Source organism: Pleuronectes platessa, chromosome 17 (assembly GCF_947347685.1).
Source record: "Pleuronectes platessa chromosome 17, fPlePla1.1, whole genome shotgun sequence".
Taxonomy (NCBI): Eukaryota; Metazoa; Chordata; class Actinopteri; order Pleuronectiformes; family Pleuronectidae; genus Pleuronectes; species Pleuronectes platessa.
Window position 1 is genome coordinate 11,669,821 of NC_070642.1, and position 26,554 is coordinate 11,696,374.

Genomic DNA, 26,554 nt, shown 5'->3' on the forward strand with positions numbered 1-26,554 from the left:
TTGACAGCATCACTCAATTAGCGGGCACTTCCCACCAACCGGAGCCAAAGTAGGTCTGTGATTTTATCACCCAAAGCCGTCTTCTTTTCCTCCCGTGAGAAAACACGGCTGGTGCGTCTAAATGAGTCTCCGCCTGACGAGAGATGTTGAGATCTGAGTAAGCAAGAGTCGAACTGCACAGGAGACACGGATACTTCCAACTCGGCCAATTAGGAACAAACGTGTTGGCTTCAAAAGAATAACAACAACAGCCTCCCGATGATGCTGTGGTGATGATGTCCAACAGCGAAGCCAGAGCAAAGATGACCTGCCTTTGGGTTAAAGCTTGTTAGGATCCATCATTTGGTTTGACCAGTGGCTGCTGTGGCAGCATCTGGAGACACTATGAGCTTCATTTCATCTTCTCAGACCATTGTTGTCAGTTTTGTTCCACAAAAACTACTTAATAGATTTCCATGAAACTTGGTGGAAGGATGGGACAAGGGCCAAGACATGACCCATTAAGTGTTAGCACAGAATTCATCTCTTTCTTTGACTTAACATTCAACCAATTTCCCAGGGGCTAATTCTCTGGTCTTGATGAAACCAGATCTATGGGTGTGGGCAGCTTTGGGCAGCTTGATTTAATTTGAAGCAGGGGTACTGTTACTTTGGGCGAGTTCTGTTAGTGTAGTTCCAGTTATTATACAGCAAAAACAAAACTACCTTTTTTTCAGATCTCTCTATTACTGCTTTTATAAATGCGGCCGATGATTAGGTGAAAACACATTTTGTACTCCAGTCTCAACCCTTTAGTCTGCACATTTTGAAAGGAGACACTTTATGAACTGAAATTGAAACAAAAACAGAAGAGTTGGGATAAAAATAAACCAAAAACTGAATTTTACATCAGTGTTCATAAACTTCCCTGAGGTAAAAGCTCAGTTTTTATATAAACATTAGAATAATTGGCCAGGTGTAATGAGAAAAAAATTACTCATACATCCATGAGCAGTTTCTGCAGTTAGGCTCATCTCTCCATGTTTGCCCCACTATTCCCATTACTTTGGCAACATAGCAGGCAGCTGTTTTCAATGGGAAGGCTCTAAAACCCATTGTGCTAATAGCTGTACTAAACAAATGGAAGACTAACTGGTGAACATTAAGCGAGTAAAGACAGACATTTCCCTCAGGGGCTGGTGAAGACCAAACACTGGTAAAAATGAGAGTGTATATCTGATTAAGTTAACAAGTGGGTGAGAAACTCAGATGTAAATGTTGCTTCATATCTGCTGGAATGAAATAATCAACTGCTTATCGAACTAAAAACCTGGATGTGTGTCCTTCCAACAGGGGCCACACGACACACTGGGGATTTCAGCATCGATACTTCCCTTTGTAGTCATTCTTCAATTAGTCGTGACAACACATTCAGGGTTATCAGTTCCTGATTAACCTGATCAGCACCGCCAGTGATCGAAGGCAGACAGAGACAGAAGAGACAGAGAGAAAAGACAGCGGGAGATAACACAAAGTAGAAACCGGCTGAGTAAAAGACAGTGTGTGTGTCTCTGTGTGTGTGTGTGTGTGTTGTGACACAGTGACACAGGTCTAAGGTTCAACAGTCGTGACATTACTGGAGCCCCAAAGTACACACTCGCAGGATGAAAAGGTATTACCACATTTTCATGTTTCAAATACCCTGAAACCTGCAGTAAACCCTCACACACTACACTATATCTCATTGTGACACATAAAACACACACACACACACACACACACACACACACACACACACACACACACACACACACACACACACACACACACACACACACACACACACACACACACACACACACACACACACACACACACAAGGCCAGTGTAGCTAATCTTCTTAGTAATCACAAGGTTTGACTGTTGGAACAGAACAAAGTTCACATCGTCAACAACAACTAAGGTGGTACGTCGACCAATAGGAGAGAGCGACAGAGAGAGAAAACACAAAGGGAAAGATAGAAATGAAAGACAGACACAGATGAAGAGACAGAGACTTTGACTTCTGGGCTGAAACGACCGTCTTTTCTCACGGAGGAATTGTTCTTTGGATTATTTCCCTGCGTGGACACGTGATGGGATTGAACTCGAAACTAAATGTGAAGTTTATGTGACGGTCACCTTTGACTGCTGCTTCAATCCGAAAGACAATCCAGCGTCTAGGAGGACGACTGTTGGGGCGACGATGCAAGTAGCTCAGTGAGAACGTCCAGCAGCTGTCTCCACATATGTTCAGTCATATCTGCATTTAAGGGAACCTGGAAACTGTGAGTAGACATTTTGAAATATCTCCCTGTTCATGTGATCTCTGACACATCAAGTTCGAACTTCAGGCTGCAAGTTGTTGTCCGACTTTTCTGCAAATGCAAGCATGTTCTCACCTTTTGGCCTCGTGGCTTGTGATTTAACCAACTGTTTTTAATCCTATTATAATGTTCTTATTTAGTTTTTTGCTCTTTTGCTGTCTGTAACAATTTTTTTCTTATATTTGTGCCCTAATGTTGTTTAACCCTGTTTTTATTTGTTTAAACCCGTGAAACACCTTGTAGCTGTTTTTTGAAAAGTGCTTTTTAGATGTTTCGACTTTTTTTTATAAAATTCATTATTATATAAGTATTATTATACTTGGTAGTGTGGATAACTTTGTTTCAGAGCTAAAAAAAACAAACAAACATATTTCTTCAACCAGGGCTGGGCCACAAAACAAGAATAATAATTATTACAATTCCAACACGAAAGTTCAAAATATAATAATGAATTGGTGATGCAGAGTGGTGAGTCTTTAAAGGTCCAGTGTGTAAGATATAGGTGACAGGGATCTATTGGCAGAAATTGAATATAAACAAATCTAACGCACACTGTCATTATGTTCTGCATTTTTTATCGACTGGCCACAGGATCCAAGATGAGCCAGTGTGAACATTACAGCATGTTTCTTTTTAATTTGTAAAAATAAAACGGGCCATCTCTCTTCTTGGTGCCAATCGATAGTAATTAAAGGATTTTTCCTTCCTCTATTGAAATCACATCAATTATTTAACATAGTTTCGAACAATGTGAAAAACACCGGGCTTATTAGTAAAACATGGGCTTCAGATAAATCAACCCAGTCGACCCATGACTTAAAAGCCTGGAAATCCCAGTCATTTGGTGGTTCGAAGAAATAACGGACATTTGCCATGTTATTGGTATTTCACCGTATTCTCAAAAGACTGTTTTTTAATGAGCTACCTCTCGCTCCGCAGCCCCTTTTACAAAGAGATCCAGCTCTACTGACATTAAGATGACCCTTCGTTCCACACCAAACTAGCTTCAATAACGCCCCCCCCCCCCCCCAGTGTGTGACTGTCAGTAGCTGGTGTTCCAGAATCAGATGCGTGGAGTGTAACACGACAGCATCCCTCCACACTGGCTCTATATTTTACACAGCCATTAATCTGGCTCTGTGACCACCTTGGCTGTTCCCGGCATAGAGGGGGCAATGCCTCCCCATTCATGTTCATGCCATTAATGTAGAAGTTCAAGGTTGAACCTGCTCATGTCCTGCAAATACCTGCTATAACATGTCGTTTTGAAATATGGTCATTTCCTGACTTCCTCCTGCTTTCTCCCGTGCAGGAGCAGCATGGAGGTGCTGAGCGGCCCCTGGGCTGATCTGGCTCTGCTCCTGCGACAGACCCTCATGCACACAGACAGAGCCACAGACAGCTTTGTTCCTCTGTGGCTCTTCGGCCTGCTGCTGTTCCTGTCCGTCTCTCTGCTGCTGCTGCAACTGATTATCTATTTCAGCTGGAAGCTCAGACAGGGTACGCAACGCTATTAGCTTTTCATGTCCAGCCCATGTCCAGACAACTTGGCTGTGTTCTGTTTACTATGCGGCCGTGTAGCTGAGTGGACGCATTGAGGAGGAGTCACTCTGCAGGGCTGCACGCACCATCATACTAAATACACAAAACGTAGCACTTCATAAGCTGTACTACAAAGGGGAAAAAAAGGGAGAGAACGTTTTTGTTCCATATTTATAGAAGATAAAACACGAGGTCCACCTGGCATCTGCAAACACACGCACAGACAACCAGCTGTGTCTCGTCAGCTCATGTTGTTCCCGAATAGAAAAGAAATGTCCACGGGCTTTGAAACTAAGGTTCACTCTAAATAATGAAAAACATCCAAAATAGACTAAACAAGAAAAAAGTTGGCAAAAGGATATTTGAAGTCTCAAGTGTGGGTGAGCGTGACAGTGTGTGTGTTCGGGAGGGCTACAGCAGCTACTTCATCTGTCTCCCTCTGTTTGTGTGTGTGTGTGTGTGTGTGTGTGTGTGTGTGTGTGTGTGTGTGTTCTTAAAGCTCGCCCCTTTGCTCTTTACATTGACATCAAATCCTGAAAAGGTCACAGCTCCGCTTATATCACCTGCTCCCTCTCTCACAGCATAAGTGAAAATAAAAATTTGTTATGGAGACTTTATTTAGTAAAGTTCACATTTCGGATTAAAAAGAAAACCATAAATAATAACATTATAATATATAACAAATCCCAGCCTGATTAACATCACAGTTTGTTCTGATATCTGATTATGATTGTGTCACCATCAAGACCAGTCGGATCTTTAAATCCAAACTGAACATGTCCAGGGATTTTCATTTCAACTTTTGATACATCCAATTAAAAACCAATAACAAATGGATCCCACTAATAACAAGGGATTATCTGTGTCTGAAATAGCTCTTTCCCTTTTGCCACAAACCACCATTGTCGTCCAAACACTCCTAAAAACAGACACTGGGGCTGTTTGGTCATTTGTTCCCTCATTAGCACAAACCAAAGTTTATTTTCAGTCACTCCCACACACTGACATAAATAGAAGAAAAGAAAAAAAAATGTGCACTAATCCACATCTGAAAGAAATCACCAGCAAATGATCCTGTTTGCTCAGAACTACAGTGTTTGACTGTTTTAGTAAATTATTTAACATTGTTTTTGAAGATCTGTGACTTCAGTCAAATTAATGAGCTGGGGGTAGCCTTTGTGTGTGTGTGTGTGTGTGTGTGTGTGTGTGTGGGTGCATCATCTGCTGTTTCTGAGGCCAATTACAATCAGTTACAGCTAATCTCACACCTGCAGTTCAGTGTGTCATTTGTAAACTAAACACAAACACACTGTGTATCATAGTAATGCTTCTGACAGCACAAGCACACAGGAGCTGAAGGTGCATCTGCTGGGGCCGACTGCTGTGGATGTACGAGTGTGCTGCATATGAACAGATCTTAGATCAGGAGCTGTAAGTGTCATCTGAACAACCTTGAGATCCAGGCAGGAGGATGGTGTAGGAGTCGGTGAAGAGCTGCTGGGCTTTTCATAGTGTCCCAACAGATTCAACCTTAAACTGAGATAATGTCCCATTTACAAGCTCTAAATTCACCGAGTGACAATGATCACCTGAAACTTTAATTACTTAAAAGGTTCAGTGTGTAAGATCTAGGTGAATTTGATCTATTGAATTTACAATGATCCTGGGATGTTTTTAATAGCGTTTCATCTTAATTGTACAACTTGTTTTCTTTACACTAGAATGGGCCCTTTATATTGAAATACTATATTTACATTGGGACCGGGTCATCTTTATGGAAGTTAGTCTTTATGACAACTGAAGCTACCACAAGTTCTCTTTCATGTTTGGAAGGAGAGGTTGAGGTGAGGGGTTATTCAGCTGCAACATGCAACTTCACCACTAGATGTCACTAAATTCCACACACTGCACCTTTAAAACAGTGCCTCATCAATGAAGAAACACACTGCATCCCTTCCCACAATTTATATTTCCATGCTGCCTTTATTCCCAAACCTAGACCACCTGAATAACTGAAAAAAGAACAACAAAAAAAATAACTTTGGTAATAAGTGTATGACTGTCAATGAGCTACTCCACATGTGGTTTGTACTTAACGACCCATATTATGTTTTCTCACTCTTCCTCTCTCTCCTCCCCTCAGTTGAGGATGATCAGTCGGGATTTCCGCAGAACAGAAGCGCCATCCACAGGCAGATGGACGGAGCTACAAACCTGAGGAGCAGGAGCGCTGGCTCCCACTGTCACACCTGACCGGACAGACTCTTTTAGAGATATGGACCCTTCACTACATTTCAGTAATACAAAACTGAATGAGCTGCCTTAAACAGTATGGAAGCTGAAGGTGTTTGGATGTCAGATGATGTGTGGAAACGTCTTGAAACACTCAGGGAAATCTGTGTTGAGAAAATGTGTTTACAACTTTTCTACAATTTGGGAAAACAACTTTATCGGCTATTTTTGTTAAACCAAACTCACTGTTCTGGAGTGAAAGCTCAAACTTACAAGTTTTAATATCAACCAATGAAAAGAGTGAACGACAGAGGACCAATGAGAGTATAACAATCCTTTATTCAAACAGTGTTACACGGGGGAGGAGTGGCTGTGTGGGGAGACAAGACAGTTAAGCTGCTAGATAGAAAAAACCCTACCAGTGATCATTGGTTGTGCTACGGGAGCGCAAGGTGGGAGCGGGTTGCTTTTTCCAAAATTTGTTTCTTTATAAAGTTTTGTTGAAAGTGAGTTTTTTTTACTTTGTTAAAAATACAAAATGATGCTGGTTTTAACGGACTGTAAATTTATCTCATTTGTCCAAACTGTTCAATAAAGCCTGAGATTGAAAGTAAAGAACAGACGCCAATTGTGAAACGCGTGTTTCATCGGACCACACAACGCGCTCCATGATGACAGTTTAAAAATCAGCTGGCGTAGAATCATCGGTTTCTTATCCACGAGTTTCATTGTGGCATTGCCGTGGTAACTACTGTCTGATGCAGCCTTTTTTTTTTCTTGCGTTAAAATGACTCGTGCAAACATTTTAGAAAAAACAACCTCGCGGCCCCACAGCCCCTGTGACCAGACAGACGAGAGCCCAGACGCCCGAGAGGAGGCTCAATCTGTGGCTCAAAGCAAAACAGAAAGAAAGAACAGGAAATGGTGGCAGAACATTTGATTTGTAATGGTGCTCCTTCAGTGATCCCAATAAAACACGATGTGACAATCTCATAAATATCCCGCCTTTCAACATCTAGATCAGTTTCACAGAAAAAAAGAAAAATGATGAGAAAAAGCTGCTGATGTTTAAACAGTGAAAGCTTACAAAGCTGCCCAGCGTTACACGTTTATTTCTTCCTCTGCCACTTTGGCTCTTTGCAAGAGGGCTCCAGGTTAAAGGTTCGCCCTCATGTAGAATGTCATTGAACTGCAAATCAGAGGTCAAACGGGTGTTTCCCGGCCTAGACCATCTTCACCGCTCCGCCATCTGGAGGAAGTTTGAAAGGTTTTCAAATTGAGAGGTACGCGCTACTTCAAATGTCAATATGTCTTCATTTAAAAGGAGATCCTGTTGAATCTAATGTGAAATGCCACTATATCCAGAATGGAGGGTTCAGAGAGATCTAGGCGGGTCCAGGTGGAATGTTTTTGTAAATCTGTACCACTTCTTTGTTCACAAATCGATCAGGTTTTTTGCAGAATCCTTTCGCTGCTCACACAAATCCGGGTCGAAACTAAACGCAGCAGAGCAGGTTTCTCGGTTAAACCCATTTAATGCCACCAATATTTATAACACGGTCACATTTTTTTGTGGAATTCAGATGCACATGTGGGTGAAAAGGACACAGGAAATGAATAAAACATCATGAGATTCCATTCAGAAGGTTTCAAGAACACTTCAACCCCTCTGGTACCCTCTTCCCCTTCAGCTGCGTTTTACTGTTTGTGCTGTAACTGTTTCCGCGTGTATCCGTTTGTGTAGTGCACCGGGAGATACGGAGGGTTGCTCGTGTGGGAGACAAATGTAAGTCTTGAAATTGAAACGTATATAAAAATCACATTACCACGGCAGAATGATTTGGTTGCAGTGAAACAGTTACTACACAGCGAGCACCACGTCGAAAATAATCGGATCTAGACTTGCTGTATGAGCCGAGATAATCTGTTAACTACACACTCTCAAACCAGTCGACACAGTGGCCTCTATCTAAACTCGCTCAAAGTTAAAAACATGAAGAGATGCCAATTCCAATTCCAGATGTTGCAACGTTTTTGCAGATTTTGTCGGTACGAAAAGAACCCGGGAGTGAAATGAAGTGCAGAGTTAACAAACTGGTAGAAATTTTCTGGGTTATTCTGGATTGGGCACAGACACTGGTTTCAAGTTGTTCCTGCTGCATGTCCTCATTTTGGTACCTCTGCTGGCAGTAGCACAAAACTCCTTTTGAATTATTTAAATGTGTATTAAGCATCGTCCCAAGAATATTAAAACAGCTTTAACTCACTGCAGAATGCAAAAAAATAAATAAAAAGAGGCCGACATGCACCAGTAATCAAATTATTTTGTATTCTCATGTAGACGATGCGCGGCGCCTCTTCTATCTCCCAATTTCCCCTCTGTTCACTGGTCCTCTCTCTCTCCCAATCAAGCGTCAGTCTGCTCCCTCGCTCCCCTGAGGCCCAGCAGGAATGGTCAATGTCGTACAGTGGGCGGGCCCAGGGATAGCGTTGAGCTAATTCAAATCTGGATTACGGCTCCCATTGTTAAACCTTCATTAAGTTTTACTGTACAGAAAGTTGCATACACCGGCGTTTCAGTCAGTTCACTTTCGGTTCTAATTTCCTTTCAGTAAAAATGTATTATAAACGTCCAACAGCTCAATTAAGATTCATTCACCTGCTGTAAATGTAAAAACGTCTCGGTGAAAGTGAACTCACTCAGCCGCTGGGCGACACACAAGGAATGTGGATGAATTAGAACTATACTTACAGAACAAGAGACAGAATAAAAAAAGAAAAGAAAATTACTGGTTGATTGTTTTGTGGCTGCGATATTTTACCTAACAGCTCCCTAGTTTCTGTCATCATTAGTAACAAAAGGTGATAATGTGACACAGTTGATTTCTTTAATCTGACTCTGACCATGATTGTGTTACAGTGAGTGATACAGTTTGTTTGTGTTATGTTTTGATAAAGAGTTTCAAACCAAGTTGTGTCTCCGTGATTCTTGCAGTTGTAGTTGTTACTGTAAAGTCTTTAGAAAGGACTGAGTTACATTGAGTTACTCACCGATTAAAGACGTGAGGGAGGGAGCTGTGAAATATCAAATAACCTTTTGTCTTGTTTAGGAATGCACCAAAACCACTTTAACTCTGATACAGATTCCAAGCTAAGAACCTCAGTGTCAATTTACTTTTCAGGAAAATACAAATTAAGATAACGATTAAAAAAAACCTGTCTCCATTCGACAGCTTCCTGTTTGTAGAAATATCTAAAAATTTGCTTTGAATCTTGCAGCTTCGTTGACGGTCACTGGTACTGGTGAAATATTCAGTACATGATACAGTATATTAGCTGTGTGTCACCAGAACTGGTTATCAGTGCATCCCTAAAAATCCTAGTTTTCGCAATATATGACAAACTCATTATCTTCTCTCTATTTGTAAAACAAATCAGTTAAAAAAAAAAAAAAAGGCTCTATTAAAAAATAAAAACACGCTACAAATGTTAATCTAACAAAGTGGTTTCGTTTTTGTTCCCTCGGGAAGAGTGAAGAGATGATTTTTTTTCCTTTTACTTGGTTTTTGGAGTGAGGGATTTAGATGCACCACAGAAATGTTAGAAAAGACTGGTGACTTCTCTCCGTCCATCTTTCTCTTCTTCATGTTCTTCAGCTCCTCCTCATCGGTCAGTCAAGGTCGGTCGTCGTCGGGTGATGAAGGTCGTTCAACGTCAACAGAGGAGAACAGTCATGATGGGCCCTTCAGCTCTGGGACAATAAGAGTTGAAGACAATCAGAGTCTATGCTGTGATGACCAGCGCTCAACGCTACTGTAATTTCCAATTCTAAATATTTTTTCTTGATCTAAAAACACACAAACACAGTCACCATCTAAATGAAATATCTCCTCCTCTTCCTCGATTTCCTGTTTGATGATTGGCTGATGGGTTTAGCAGCTTCACGTGTGGTCGATTCCGTTTCTTTACATTTTTATCTTTAGCAAATAACACCCTAATGGCACTTACACACTTGAATATCTATAATATCACCTTCACCTTGAATAATAATAATAATAATAATAATTAGCTACTATTATTATTATTACCTGAGTTCAGTCAATCCTCCTCCTCCGCCAGTTCAGTTTCTTTATGAACCACCACTCTGGTAACAGACATGTCAGGATGTTGCTCTTTGGCCTCCTTAATGGCCTGGGCCAGTGCCTGCAGTACCAAGAGGCAGCCACATGGGAGCAGCACCGAGCACAGCAAGCAGTGAGGGGGAGGTGGGGGGGGGGGAGAGGAGATGATTGAGTTAAATGAAAAATTAACAAAAAGAAGCATTACAAAAATAACAAAAATGCTGGATTCACAATTAATGTGCATCATTTTACTTCTGGAGGTTAAACTGGGATGTAAATCGTATGTAAGTAAAATGACTTCAGATGGAGCAGTGACATCAAGTGGAAAAAAGAATAATCATTTCCAACTCGATGTGACACAAATCTGTTGGTCTTGTGTGAATCCAGCAAATAAGAACAGACATGCAACTTAAAACAGCGGATGAGGGATCATGCGGATCCAAACCGGGGCAAAAATAGATAAAACAGAATACCTTTTCAAATATTTGAAATATTCTGATGGTGCTACATGAAACCTGGTACCTTGAACCTCATGTTGTACAGGTTACAAGATCATATCATCTCTCATTAGTCCCACAACGGGGAAGAGAGTTTGTGGCATGAGTCAAAGTCTCATTAGGGAAATAAATATAAATTGATAATCCCTTTCAAATATCTGAAAGGTGTAGAAATGTGTTTTATCACATCAGGAGACCGATATTTCAATGAAGGCCAGAACAGGCTGTACGTATATGGACAATGTGACACTTTGTTTAGTGTTCACATTCATATTAGTGGAACATGGATGACTAGAGGAACTTATCAGAATGTAAACATCCTCAAAAGCTGAAAGTCTGCACTTAGACCTCACGGTCACTGTTTCATATCAAATCCTCCCAGCGTGTTGGGCTGCACTAACTCAGCTGTCGTCTCCTCCATGTAGCTTTAGCATGTAGCAGTTTTATCACATCAGCAAATATTTGATTTCCTCACAGGTAAAGACAGAATATCAAATTAACCAAAAACAAGCAACAAAATGAGACACCGCAGCAAAGAAAGGTCACGGCAGTTCTCTCGACGTATGGATGTGATGGAGGTGAAGAGACTGATGAAGCAGCCAATGAGTTATGACTTGCAGGCATTTCTTTGTTAAGTGGATAATAAATTAAATTGTGCACTCAGACTTCAAGCAACATGTTCAACATGTCACCAGATGTGCATTTGTTCCCTTCAATCTAGTCAACCAGATAACAACCTCTGTAAAGCACAATAAAATAGACTGACTGCAGCCACCTTCCTCGTTTCCCTATCACCATTTTTATTCTAAGAAAAGAAATCCCACATTGAAGCTTCAGAATCTGAAGGAGCAGCTGATTCCACACCACACATACACATCTGGACAGAATACAGGGACCCATAGACCCAGCTGCTGAAACAGCTGGATGATCAGCTGTGTGACTGAGATCTGACCTGGTCGTGGTCGATGTCGCAGTCGCCAGTGATGACTATGCGTTTCTCAATCCTCGTCTCTGATAGGCCACCCTTTAACGTCTGGAAGATAAATGTAAAGCAATACTTTGATATGTGATATGATGGATTCTTCAGGAACAGTCAAGGGCTGACCTGAGTGCAGTTGAGACACAGCTGAGGCCAGTATTGACTAAACAGTCCAACAAGTCAAATCAGATTAACCAATTATCGGATGTGAGCACCACTGCTTAACCAAGATAAATGAGGGCACAGAACACAAAGCATGAACACTGTATTAGGGTACTGTTACACAGCATGCACAGTTGCCATGGAGATCTAGGCTGTAGAGTTTCATGAACATGATTTAAAGTGAGTAAATGTCTGTAGTTGTGAGTACCTTGGTAATGTGTGTGGTTGTAGTAGTACACAGAGATTCAGAGGTGATCGTCTGAGCAGTCATCAACACTCCGGGCTCACCGTCGCCGTTCCCATCCAACTGATGACAGGGAGACAGAGAGGAATAATCAGCTGAGGATACACACCAGGAAATCCCTCCTACGTCTTTGAGGAATGAATGATGGCGGCATGCACTGTTGCTAGAAAAGAAGGACTTAGGAACATTATCATTAATACGCTTTTAAAATATAACAAGGTCTAAATGATTCACACAAGTACAACATGGACTCTGAATGCTAAAACACAAACACACACACACAAATGAGAATAAAAGAAAATAAAAGCTCCCTGTGGCTCGTAAGTGTGCACCTGTGCGGCTTCGTAAGTGATGGTCTTGGTTTCCGTGTGTACGATGGGCACTTCTTTTGTGGCTATCTCAGTTTTCTGGGCTGCGAACGTGTCTGATATAGTCACCATTTCTGTCTTTACCACAGGTGGCTGGGGAGGGAGGAGAGAGAGACGTGAGGGGGGGGGGGGGAGAGAGGGTTAATACATTAGAGCTGAGACAGTTAGGGAAACACACAAACAGGTCTAGGTCTATGAATTTAGCTCGAAATGTGTATTTAATCATCATCAAATTAACTGTAGCTGTCAGATACATTAGAATTCATTGTTTTGAAAGAGAGGTGCCATGTGCCAGTGGTACACAGCATTAGATGTGGATGTATAAACACAGCGTATGCAAGTGAATGCAGCAAACGTCATGCAAGAAAACAGGAGCTCCCCAACTCGCACATCGAAACTCACAACAGGACAACGGCTATTTAACGCCAGGTGAGAGCAACAGCTACAACAGCAGCACAACTACATCAACAAAGATCTTTGGTGTCGACATGCAGCTCGGAGGACGACACGGCACGAACACGCATACAACATGAGCCGGCAACACAAACGACACTCGAGTGGCTGGCAAACAGGCCGGCAATTAAAATGTAAACAACAACATGCACGAGATGACATTCAAATGGGGGGGTTGGTATTTCAAAAGTGTTTGGCAATGACGATTTCCTACAGTGCTGTTGCCGCGGTGACTGCGACAAGCCAATTAAAACGCCAACAAAGATAAGAGAAGCGTCACCGCCAAAGCACACGGAGGAAACACACACACACACAAACACACACACGCATGCAAACACACCAAAAAGGTGAAATACAGCATGCATAAGAAGATTTTACAATCTAAAAGCAACATGCATTTCCCAGCTTAGGCCCCATTTACTTCACAACACTGAATTACAATGGAGAGTAGGAGGCGGTCACACTGTGCACAGCAGGAGTGGACTAGTCATGTTGGTTGTGATATGAAGGATGATGATAGTAGTTGACAGAAACTTTAAAATATATGAATATGGTGAAAATCAAAATAAAGACAAATCAATTATATAACGTGTGATATCTTGACACAGACCGTGGTGGTAAATTGTGTGTTTACGATTATCTTTTGTCTGATTTACTGGGATTGGACTGTGACTCCTAAAGAGGTTTCATTTTCACAGGACAAAGATGAGTGTGAGGATGTACATGGGGCTTAAATATTCACACAAGCAGGAAGGAAACCGGCACTGTGGAAAGCAGGAGGAAGGAAAAAGAAGTGGGTGTTTCTACAGTTGGCAGGAGAGGGTCAAGGCCCAGGGAAGCTCCAAAGCCGGCCCAGTGAAGACTTTACCTCAGAGCAACAAATAACATGTGGCCGGGGTTCTGCTTCAGCCAATGAGGCTTGTCCGTTCATTTTGGGTTCCACCTCCTCGTCTGGGTGGGTGGCCAACCCGCTCACGGCCTCCTCAGCTGGGTTGAGGCCATTAGGAGCTTCGTCTGGTGCCGTCATCAGATCGTTGGTGCTTTCCTCCCTCTCACCTTCTTTCTCCTCCTCTGCGTTCTTGTCCCCTGCCTCTGACTCCTCTACCGCTCGGCTGGTTTCTTCTGCAGAATGAAGGACTTCAGCTGGCGGGAAGGAAACTTCTGGAGTGTCCTGCTCCGTTGTCTTGTCTTCCTGTTGGTCAACCTGGTCTTCCTCCTCCTCCTCTTCTTCTTTCTCCTCCAGTATTTGTGTATGAGAGATGGACACAGGGACATTTGGGTGGTACTCGGCTTCTTCCTCGCTCTCGCTTTCAGATGAAACGCTCGCCTGCTTCGCCGCTTTAGCTTCCTCTGTCACCACTACTTTTTCCTCAACCTTCACTTCCTGTTCTCTTGTTTCCTGCTCTGTGGTTGGGACAGCAGGAGAAGTGGCTGTAACTGTGACAAATCCCGGTTTGGTTGCTTTGGAAACCTCTTCCACGACAACGATTTCTTCAATTTCGACTTCGGCCGTCTATACACAAGCACGCATGTACACATAGTGCACAACCACACACGCACACAGATTTAAGTGCGCACACATACACAACAAACGCATGGAGACAAAAACAAAAAAACAAAACATGATCATTGAACATAAAAAAAATGAGACATCTTAACTCAAAATAAATAAATACGAAGCGAAATCAGAAAGACGATGAAGATGTTCAACTGTTGACAAAAAGACGTGAGAATGTGAGAACATGTTGGAAAACAGATGAAAAGCCAAGGAATGGACGGCTGTAGGAAGAGGAGGAGATCTGAAGCTGAAAGTGACAAATGAATGAAGGAATGAAGAAAACGGTGGATCGATGGACGGCTGGATGGATTAATAGAAGAAAGTTAGGACCACCTTTGCAGGTTCTTTGGTATCAGGGATCGAACTATCAGCCGCGGCCGCTTCCACATCGGGCACACTCACCTGCGTGACAGGGGGGTTACCATGACAATCATCAATCAAACAGCAGCAGTGACATCATCAGTGTTAGCAGTTAGTTATAGGACGATGCTATTTATTGCATCAGGCAATAAAGAGCAGATGAGATAAAGAGCAGAAAGGAGAAAAATAAGATGGATTGAAGTGAATTTCCCATGGAGGAACAGAAAAACTCATCTTCACTCATATAGAAGCAGTATTGAAGTTAGCAATGTGTTTGAATGGCAGCAAAACATGTCATGATGTAATAAATTTAGGTCAAAGTCCACTCTTTACAGTGTCTTCTGAGCTATTTTTAAAGCTCATGTAAACACATTACGTTTCCTAATGATGGAAACTGCTGCTTCAATACCTGCTGCTTTTAGCACTTTAGTTTTTCTTTCCTGAAGTTGCGGATGAAGCAAAGATAAGAGCACAGAGCCGATCGTCACATTTACATTCGGACCACACTCATTGGCCTTCACTGAACAAACACATTAACAAACACCACCATTCACATCTGTGAGTTGTTTTTGAGAAGCATCGTCATGCCCATTCTGCATCTGCAGTTCATTCGGCCTCAGAATAACATTCATCTACAGCAGCCATCGATATAAAGCATCTGTTCAAGCAGCCTCCGTTAACAGAAGCAATGCAGGATGTCAGATTACTTTCAAGGTGATCAATCAACATAAGAAGCAGCTAAAAAGTGAAATGGTGGACTAATGACTGATTGATCAAACAAATGTAAAGTATGTATGGATTGAGAATGAAAGTAAACAGACTCCTAAATGCTCAGCAGCAGCACCTCGGTGGCAGAGAGCGCAGTAGAACATGTGGTAAGAGCAGCATCTAGTGTCAGTTCAGGGGTACTGCCGCAGACAGCGTCAGCAGCTGAGTAAAAGCCAGTGCATGAGTGTCTACTTAGAAGTATAGAAGCTATCTCCTCTTCAAGGCTCTACAGCAAAACACAAACAGACACATACACAAAGAGGGAAAACAAACAAAGAAAAGTAGAAAACACAAGAACACATCGTGTGAAACGCACATACAGACGAGGCTCAGCAGAAATAAAAGAAAGCGCAGCCGTGCACATCTTATGACCACACTAAAGGAAAGAAGTAAGATCTGTTTAGGAGAGCGAAGTGGAGACTCAGCAAAATACACAGGAGAATAAAAACGATATATACTTGAAAAACTACAAAAATAATATGTACCCAGCTGAAAATGGAAGAACAGTAGGTGATGGTAGAAGTTAGGATGGTTTTACAGGAAGAATTCCCACAGAAGATTCAGTCAGTGGTTCTCAACCTTTACGAGTCACGACCCTGCAATATATTCAGGGTAATGCACCCCCCCACCCATACCCGATAACTATTAAGCAGATGTTATGACTTGCCAATCTATAATATGTTTATTTTGATTATATAAATGTTATTTTTTTCAACAACCACCTAGCGACCCCTAGAAATTATCTTGTGACCCCAATGGGGTAATGGGACCCCGAGGTTGGAAACCACTGCATTATGAATCATGATCAACAGGTCTTGGAAACCCACCAAGGCAAAAGCATCAAATGAAAAAGCCCTCTTAAGACTAAGAAAAATAAACTTTTCTCCGCCAAAAGAAATCTAAGGTATGATTCAATCATGTTCAAACTAAATTGATCCTCCCGTTGTACAGACTGCATGCTGCTTTCTTTGCAGCAAGATATGACATCGATTGTGAATCACTGCTAAATATAATTTAACCTGAAACAAGAGCAGCAGGAAAGATGCTGTGTAACTCAAGTTGCCGAGACATGATCATTCAGGCGGACATACCACTTGTTGCTGTTGAACACGTATTGTTGTGGCGGGGGAGGAGGTGAGACGTTTCTCCCACTGGTTGAGCTGAGGAGGAGAGGGAGGTGGCGCCTCCATAAAGGAGCGTTTTAGCTGGCTAATGCTAGCTTGATGTTTCAGAACCTCGTCTTGGGTCTTATCATGGTCCTGATGGGTAGGGGGATGAATAAGAGGGGAGGTGGGGTAAGGGAGATGAGGAAGGGGAAAGAGAGGGAATGAGATGAGTACGGTTGAATAAGGGAGGGGTGGGGGTGAAGATGGGATAGAAATGAGAGGTGTGGGGCAGAGATGGGGAGGGGAAGAAGGTAGGACCAGGTGGTAGATAAAGGAGAAGAAAAGAATGATGGGTAAGAAATGAGCAGAGACGAGAGGGTTGGAAGTATGGATGGGAGCATGAAATAAGAGAAAAGAGAGAAAGAAATGGTAAAATGAATACAGAAATGATGGATGTGGGGAGGGAGGGAGAAAAAAACAGAGGGAAGGAGAGAAGGAGAAGGGGGAGGGGAAAACTTTGGTTCAACAGGAGACAGGAACATTAGTCTGTCAATCACAAGGGGAACAAGAAAGATGCCCTGTCTCAATGCAGCCTCCAATTAACTCTTAGATTAGACCGTTAACATGTATTGTGTTGAAGTGTGTGTGTGTGTGTGTGTGTGTGTGTGTGTGTGTGTGTAAACAGGCTGCAGTGAAGCAGGGCGTCGCCATCTTGTTGAGGTGCTTTTCCTTCAGTAGGTCAAAACATGGGGTTGATAGTGGTGAACACCTGCTCTCTCACTCTGACTGTTGACTGCAGTATAGGTCATAAACCCTGTTACCTCCATGTGAGAGGATGGGATTTGGATCAAAGTAAAAGTCAAAATACAAATCAGTTAATTTTTCTCCAACAGAGTTTCTTGCATTTAGGTTCTTATCACACTGATGTATGTTAAGAAGCTATTCCTCTAAAAATGTGTTATTCTTGTAATGCTCTCTTTAATTAACTATACTGGGTTTAGTAATCTAAACTCAGTGAGTACTACAGAGTACTACATGCCATGTAGGCTTCTGTTCTCCTACAAATACCACCTGGCAAAGCATCACTATCAGTCCCATGTTGCACACAATTTAATTTTGTTGTTGTTTTAGTGAGTTATCAAACCACATGTCACACGACGCTAGCAGCCAATCACCAGAAAAGAGGAACAGAGCTCCTCATACATGTTAGGGAGGCCGGATTAGTCAGGTTAGATGCAGCTGCCTGGAAATAATCAAACTCTTTGAAACCAGTCAAGGATTGGAAACACATCGAGATCAAACTGTCACGAAACAGCATTCGACATGCAAAAAGCATGCATGAAAGACACACACACACACCACTGAACCTATTCACAAAGCAGCCACTCTGAACACCAAGGCAGGGAAATATCCTGGAGGAGCTATAGTCTATCTTTTACTGTTGTGAAAAAGATTAACAACAAATATGTGATTTGAATTTCACAGACTCAATGCAGAAAATATCTTAGTTGTTCACATGGTTAAGGGTTAAGTGCTCCCACCCCTCAGGAAACTTTGGTTATAAACATAACCTCCAGTTAACGTTCCTGATCAAATCAATTAAAATGTAATATGCATTATTTGTATGTTTAGCGATATAAACGCAGAACTCCAAAACAAGCTAAAAACCGTCTGACATATTAAGACCTTGGAAAGTTGGTAAAGTTAACATTCTAAAAAGTTAAATCCAACATTCATTATCCCCTGGCTCTTTTTTCTATTTTTATATCTACAACTCCAGAGGGAAAAGTCTTCGCCTGCAAAATGTCCCACTATGATTGATTTAGCGCTGGGTGGTATGCTGTGTTCAAATCTCAGGGCTATTTTAAACATTGATTGGTTGAGCTTTAAATAACACATGATTTATATTTTATAACATCTTCGTAAAATGTTCTAGCCCACCTGTGCAGAATGGCTGCCACGTGAATGTGAATTGATCAAAACACATTTTTTTTAAATAACAAACGACAAGAACAATTTCCAATAGCTGGAATGAAGGTCGACCTGATGGACAAACATCCACACGCATAAACCAACACATGCATGCACACAGAGCTTGAGAGTGCGAGAGGGCAGCAGTCTTGTACAGAGGAACTTGTAGTTCTGATGGCGTCAGAGTACAAAGAGACATGTAGTTCTTATTTCCAGCCATCAGACGACGCCAGTACCAACCTCCAACATTAAATTACTGTGCCTCACATAAATATTGGCCCCATGCACTCTCAATGGACTCTGGAAAGGCAGACATACAGCAAAAAATGAAATGGAGAAAATTAATTTTATAATTGTAATAAAGTTTATCACTGCTTTTAAACTGTACAGATTAAAAAAACTAAAGTTATAATAAATTAATTCTAAATACTTTCATAAACAAAAGTTTAAACATGTGGTGACCAGGCTGGAGGTACAAACACCATGATAAACATTTTGGGTTTTCTAATGGTAATAAAATGGGATTAGCACTCACACTCATGTTAAGAATTCAAAGCATTCAAAACACAAACATTAACACAGACCCCAAAGTGCTTGCAGTGATCACCATTATACATTTCAAGCAGAACCACAGAAACGGACCAGAAAATAAACTCAATCGGTGAAACCAGAAGCCGTGGCGGTTGCAAACGAAAGTGCAGATTTTAGGTGAAAGTGCCCGTTCAGAATCAGTTTTTATTCTCAGACCCAATCTGAAATCCACATGTAACGAATAAGGCTTATAACTTAACAGTCTTACATTTTTGCATGTTTTAAATGTTGTTTAATGCAACATATTCCAGATTGGGTCTTTAGTAAGTGAGAAATTGAAAAACTGACTCAATGTCTTCGCATTAGGGCAACTCCCCCCTGTAAGAGTGAACCACACCAACAGACCAACCAACACAGGCAGAGCAAATGATTGACAGACCAAATACGCACAATCAAATAACCAATAGCTTTGTATGAACCTGGGAGGGGGTAACCTCATCGGCTCCAAGCGACTGCGGGTGGGTTAAAGTTAGGGAGGGAGAGAGCAAGGACAGGTTAGGTTTGCTACACATGGGTGCTCCACTATTCACCACCATCTTTACACTCCTATATTTTATTACCGTTACATTATTTTTCTGAAGAATTTGAAAAGCATGCTGGGAGAAGACAGGCCCTACCGACCTGGGCAGATGTGGCTTCAACATCACCAGGGCTTAAGTCCACCTCCTTAACCTTCAATGTGGCAGCCATGGAGGTGGTAGTCATGACAAAATGGATATAGGGGCCCACAGAAAGAAAGACATGTGAAATGGATAATGGAAACGTTCTTCTCCCAGCAACCTCGGCGTTAGGGACGCCTGCTGGTCATGTGGCTTTAGCACCACACCAACAAACCCATTTAACATGGCAGGAGCACTGGAGGGTCTGTAACAGGAGACAGCTACTGACTGCTATTGCACAATATCTAAAAAGATCGTTTTTAAAGTCTATTTTAAAGTCTATTCTTATCCTATGATACAAATTTAGAACATATTAAAAACCAGGTAACATTGATTGTATGCATTCCAAAGTAAAATGCAACGACAGCTCCTGTGCAGCTCTTTAGGACACCAGATCATGGAGCAATCTTCTTGGAGCTAAGTGCAACGAAATTTTTTGTCAAAGATACGGCTTTCATTTAGAGAGACTTCTACTTAGTAACTCTGACAATGAGAAAAATGGGCCTGTATTCTTTGACATGTGCCCGCCTCATAAATGCCACTATACATTTACTTAAAACAAAGCAAACAGGGGTTGGGAGAGAGGCCTGAACCACGGGGATTAGAGTGTAACACTGTTTACTCTTAATATTCATTAGCAACAATATACAAATTCAATACGCCTCACGGGTGTTTAGGGTATTTATCTGTATGTACAGTTGCAACATCTAATATACAACTAATCTTTTCTCTACACGACAAAGGCCAAATGCAGTAACTGATTAATTTTGTTTAAAAATAAGCATTTTACCAGTAAATACCATTATGTTACATCATTTGATGAGCGCAATATTAATCTGCAGCACTGAGGCGGGATACCTTTTAAGCATGAAAGCGGAAACTTCTCCCAAAATATGTTCTCCACAACATTGCATGTTGTTGTATTTAGCGTTTGTAACTTAAATTTGAAATCTCTCATTCACATTCTCTGTATGATATTTACATTTCTTGATATACTTTTCTTATATAGCTATATTAACAACATAAACATAGTTTCTCTATTTCATTATTAATCATATTATATTAACTCTTAATCTTGCGTATTTTATTCTATACTCTTCATTATAAACACCACAGTGGGGCTGGGAGGGCGGACAGGTGAGAAAAATAAATTCAAGTCAGGTAAAGGACGTGTTGGTGACAGATATAAAGTTAAGACATTCAAACATAGAAGAGGAGTGGGAGAGGGTGGTGGGTGAGATATCAGGTTGTATGAGTGGGCGTGTTTATGCGGCGGGATCGCACATCTCTTGCGTCCAGGTGGAACTTGTGTGAGCGTGGTGCCTGATGCGAGGAGGCGTGTGCGTCTGCGTCAGAGGAGACGCCTGCCTGCCGAAACCAGAGCTTAACTGATCGTCAGCCTGATCATTCGACCGTTCAGTGACCAACCTGGGCAAAACAGCCCTCCGCTGACTGGAGACCATGTTCTCTAGGTAACAGAGGGTCAGGCCGAGGGGCGCGGCTAAGATCAGGGCCAAGACCAACGACTGGCTCGCTGTCAGCATCACAACCAAGAGGAAGACGACTAACAGGCAAGGGAGGAGCAGAGGGGACGGGTTTAAAAGGTAGCGATGCACCGATGCTGTTAGCTTAGAGCGAGAGAAGGTGGACAGGAGGGAGAACAGGTAGGAAGTGAAGGACAGAGAAGAGAGGGGGGATACGGAAGAGACAGCTAGAGGACAGGGGAGAGAAGACACTAAGGGCAAACGCAGCTGTGTTGGGTACAAAGGACAAGCCGGCACCAAACTAATGAACTTAGCAGGGAACTGATTTGTAACAAGGGTCATGAAATGATTACTTTTTGTTGCCATACCGTTAAGAATTTGGTGTAATCGGGACGTCGTTATTCGGGGGAGACTAAGGGTGAAAATCTTTAGTTTCTCTGCAGACTGGTACATCACCTTAGACACAGACAGGGTCAAAAATCGCAATTTCTTTAGTAATCCTGAAAATAGCTTTGTGGGATGAAACATGTTTACGTTCTTTCTCGACACGGAGAGAAAACACAGGACGAACGAAACATAATTCACCACCCCTCGCAGAGAGAACCACATTCGCCAATTTGATGTTGCTCTGGTTTCGGCCTGGCAGCTCTCCTCAACTCCTGAAACCTCAGTAGTGCATGTTTGGGAGTTGGTGAGTGGGCTAAAGGCTTGAGGGTTTAGTGCAAGATGTTTAGAATCAGCCAATTGCTGTTCGGACGCGATGGAAACGCAAGACGGAGGGGCCAAGGGTGTGTGTGAGGCGGCCGTGTCGTCGGTATGGTCCTCGTCTTCGGAGATGTCTGACAGGCCGTTGTCGAGCTCAGAGATGGAGTCGAGGGATGGGGGCATGGAGGAGAGTGAGGACGATGAGGAGAAGGAGAGAGGAAACATGAAGATTGACTGGAGGAGGAGGAAGAAGAAGGAAAAAGAGGGGAAGAAGGATTCAACGAGACAGGGGAAGAGATAAAAAAAAAACAGCCAGGAGACATGGGAAAAGACGAGAGACCCGTGCAGACACACACCCACGAAGTGAAGCAAGCAGCAGCGAAGTGAAATACGTTAAAAAGAAAACACCCGATGTTCCATTTTCATGAAATGGTGGCAAAAATGACGGCATGCAAGAGGGGAGTGAACAAAAGCAAAAATAAAATGTGTGAAGGAAAAAAGAGAGAGGGGAAGAGACATAACATTAGTCAGTGCACAGCACAACACAGTAGGTTAAAAGTGAACACAGCATAGTGCAGAGTACAGTCGTGTGCAGAAACGGTGTCAACAGGGGGCCGCCACTACAGGAAGGTTCAGATAGAGATCCACAGTGCACAGGTGCTGGGGTGTGAGCGAGGGTGGGGAGGGGAAAGGGCAGGTGGGGGACAGGAGGCATGCATCGCAAACTGTTGTAATCCACATTATAGTCCTGCGCTGGGCAGAGACTGGATTAGTTCAGGACTGGACACTGATCCTCAGTACAGGAATTAAGAGTAGATCTAGAGGTTTGCAGCCTAGGGGTTGTGATGAATTGCTACTTTAGCTGCTGTAGTAAAAACCAAAGTTTGAAATACTAAGATATGTTCTCGGTCAGTCTAGTAAGTCTGTGCTCCCTCTTTGTTTATGTATGTATTCACATATTAAAAAGACAAACACGGAGGGTGGCTAGGTATTCCACCTAATAGAGGAGAATCAGGAGAAAACAGAAATGACTGAAGCACATGACTCTTATTGTCCACACCCTCAGACCAGAGGGCATCAGTGTATCACATAACAGAACTTTAAGTCTATTTGATACAAGTTCTGCATCAAAACAAATACAGATCGTCTCTCTGACATAAAAAGACCTGAGTAGAACCTGTGGGAAAATGTGAAGTCACTGTAATGACAACAAATAGACAAATAAAAAAGACTTGATCTACAACTTTCTTACTGGTCATGTTGTCCTGACACGCTAATATTTACCCACACCTTTTATCCACCCTTTATGTACGCACACACACACATATACAAACCCACATTTGCACACACACGCCCACACACCTTTGAATCAGAGTGGAGCTCCAGGTGCGGCTCACGTCCGTTCTCAGCTGTGTCCCTTCCAGCCTCAGTTATGCTGATCATTGGGGCTGAAGGAAAAATAAATACACAAACAAAATCATATTTTAATAAAGACCGCAAATGTTGCCTGATTCTTGCACACACACAGGTCTGATCTTTGACCACTTATTCATCATTGGCATAAAACCAGTAGTATGCATGGGGGTCAGAGTCAGCTGTCAATTTAATCCCAATACAAGGGCAAATAGCAATGACAACAGAAGTTTGAATTGAGGTTATAGCCATGATACTTCAAAAACTAAATATGGGAATTTCCTGGATTTTATTCCATAACAATGATGATGCTTTGTAATGGAGTAAAGTGTCCAGCAGGGGGCATTGTCAGTCAGTGGAATATATCATCAGATCACATAGGAAACAGAGGCACAGCTTCATGAGGGGCGCTGTTACTCGAATCCGGAACACCCCGCCCCCCAAAAAAGACAATCAAATATGTGTTTGATATAACGAGAACACTGATTTTAAGCACTATGAAATATATAAAGTATAATGATTCTGTAGAAATATAGACAGAATTAGTCCCAGGTATTTTGACAGCACATGAGATCACTTCACAGTTTGGAGTCATTGTGTACTTCTCAATTTTTGTGTTGGAGTTTGTGATCCGTGCTTATCTCCCCCATGTTTTTCATCATGAAATGTGTGTGTGTCACAGAATGAACTGCTGTGTATCTACATGAGGCATTTCTTTCATTACAGGGGCCTCTTTCTTTGACAAACACATGACATGCTCTCTTTTCATTTCTTTCTTTCTCCTTCTGTCTCTCTTTGTGTGACAGGAAACATATGCTGCAGCTATTTCCTGTATCTGGTCAGACTGAGCATTTTACACACACACACACACACACACACACACACACACACACACACACACACACACACACACACACACACACACACACACACACACACACACACACACACACACACACACACACACACACACACACACACACACACACACACACACACGACCCTGCTTCCACTTGCCCATCATTCCTTCCATTCCTCTTTCCGTCCCTCTGTCCATTCATTAAATATTGTTCAGAGTGAAGCTGGTGGAATGCAGTGTTTTGAGTGTTGTGCGAGTCTGTGTTACCTCCGTCCAGACTGCGGCTGATGCGTTTCGATGAGGTGCGTTCAAAGTTGGGTGCGGGTCGGTCTATGAGGGAGCTGGCCACGCGGGTCTGGGCCTGGGTGCGTCCGCTGTAGCGGAACTTGGAGCCCAGGGTCAAGAAGCGGGCCTTGGTAGGAGGCTCTGGTGCGTTTAACCTACAGGGACGAGAAACAGATGGAGGAAGGAAAACAGAGACGAGGGAATACACCAGAGGTGAATACATTGGAAATCATATTCAGTCATTTACTTGGCAATAAAACTAAATGGCTGCAGTTATGTATCCATGTGGAAGAGAAACAAAATATTTCCAGGCAACGCATCCTGCAACAGGATATTAAAGCTTATTCCTCTCGCTCTTCCAAACACGCAGACGGAGCACACACTACAAACACAGCAACACAGCACTTTTTTCATTTTTGTGCATTATTGTGTATGTTTTGCTCCAGAGCATTAGACTTGTTTCGATACGACAAACACAATAGGTAAATCTCTGAAGTCCATGTCCATATACAATACATGTGCTCTTCATATTGTGTGTGTGTGTTTGCACTTCTACCTGAAGAAACTGTGATTCTCAACGCAGACTTTCCACAGCTTTTTGGCAGATCGATGGTTCTGGAGTTTGAATCCCACCGTGCTCTCGAACTGCTCCGTCTATCGAAGACAAAAATGAGAAGCCACAATCAAGATATTTTAACCACCACGGGAAGAAAATCACATTTCCACCACACAACAGACACTGCGTGGTATTCTTTTTCAAAACTGAAAAAATTTAATAATACATTAGACATGCCCCGTCTCCGGCATGTTTTACACAGGCGCCACTCCTCCTGTAATCAAATAGCACTTCTAGTCTTGATGCACACTCAAAGTGCTTTACGGCACAGTTTAAATAACCTGCCCAAGGACACTCTAGCATTCGGACTGGGGAAGACAGGGATCGAAACCGCTGACCTCCTGGTTAGAGGTCGACCGCTCTAACCCCTGAGCCACAGCATGTGTATGTGTCTGGTCACACACCTCTCCTGGTCTGATCTTGATGTAGAAGTTGTTCCTCTTGTATGAAATCTTCAGTATTTTGGGCCAAGCGAAACGATTTATCCGAAGCCTGTCTTTGTAAACCAGGAGTCCGTTGGCACACACACCAAGCATGATGTCCACACCCTCAGAATCCTGAGAAAAAACACACAGATCAAATGTACTTTAAAGTTATTTCATTATCAAATTCTTGAGTAGTTACGTAATCAGATCACACCGTACATCAATTGATTTCTAAAGCAGTCTGCTTATAGTCAACAAACTCAATTGCACCACACACGCGCACGCACACAGTTGTACAGCACAGTAACACAGCAGACTAGCTCACTTACAAAGCTTTTAAGTCCAAAGCCATCTGGTAATGGTAAGGGGGGTATTGATTATAGTGGTGAATGAACAGAGGAAAAATCTGTTGGCCTAATGGTGGAGGCAATATGTTGATAATGGACTGTTTTACTGGGACACACACACACATGTCACATGGCCTCGCCATGCTATTAGCCGCTCATCGATCTCTGTCCTGGAGCTTTCACTACAGACACATTTCAGCACTCAGACTGGGACACACTGACATGTTACATGGAGTAGTAAACTGTTTTCCATTTGCTTTCTGTTGTTTCAGTGAATAAACATTGACTCTTCAGTGTCTGCAGGAAGTAACATGTTGTGTTTGAAGCTGAGTTTACTGGTGATCACTATCACTGGGTCGCTCACTTTGGAGGAGAGTGCCTCAGTTTTTAAGGTTTTGCCAACAATCTGCTATAGACGTCCATTTGTCCAATATAACTCAACATTTTATAGCCAAAAAAAGGTG

General features: G+C 42.3%; 1 protein-coding gene and 1 long non-coding RNA gene across 6 annotated transcripts in view; one reads left to right on the top strand and one right to left on the bottom strand.

The window, feature by feature from the left end:
* The first annotated feature begins 1,719 nt into the window (after positions 1-1,719).
* On the top strand, positions 1,720-6,742 carry LOC128460664 (uncharacterized). The gene is made up of 3 exons (XR_008342230.1): positions 1,720-2,306; positions 3,658-3,845; positions 6,031-6,742. It is a non-coding gene; the product is annotated as an uncharacterized LOC128460664 (long non-coding RNA).
* A 1,603-nt stretch (positions 6,743-8,345) lies between these two features.
* The window catches only part of epb41l2 (erythrocyte membrane protein band 4.1 like 2), a 46,657-nt gene continuing 28,448 nt past the window's right edge, over positions 8,346-26,554 (bottom strand). The window contains exons 11-23 of one of the 5 annotated variants that reach the window (XM_053445907.1): positions 25,723-25,875; positions 25,259-25,356; positions 24,685-24,857; positions 23,508-23,593; positions 18,947-19,006; positions 16,721-16,888; positions 14,835-14,903; positions 13,812-14,456; positions 12,455-12,583; positions 12,087-12,185; positions 11,690-11,770; positions 10,208-10,322; positions 8,346-9,870 (exon numbers count right to left, since the gene is read on the bottom strand). In XM_053445907.1, the coding sequence (XP_053301882.1) occupies positions 10,218-10,322; positions 11,690-11,770; positions 12,087-12,185; positions 12,455-12,583; positions 13,812-14,456; positions 14,835-14,903; positions 16,721-16,888; positions 18,947-19,006; positions 23,508-23,593; positions 24,685-24,857; positions 25,259-25,356; positions 25,723-25,875 (1,866 nt within the window). In that variant the 3' untranslated portion in view covers positions 8,346-9,870; positions 10,208-10,217. Of the gene's footprint in view, positions 9,871-10,207; positions 10,323-11,689; positions 11,771-12,086; positions 12,186-12,454; positions 12,584-13,811; positions 14,457-14,834; positions 14,904-16,720; positions 16,889-18,946; positions 19,007-19,716; positions 19,750-23,507; positions 23,594-24,684; positions 24,858-25,258; positions 25,357-25,722; positions 25,876-26,554 lie in introns of all 5 variants that reach the window. The other 4 variants (XM_053445908.1, XM_053445909.1, XM_053445910.1 and 1 more) reach the window with 4 other exon arrangements.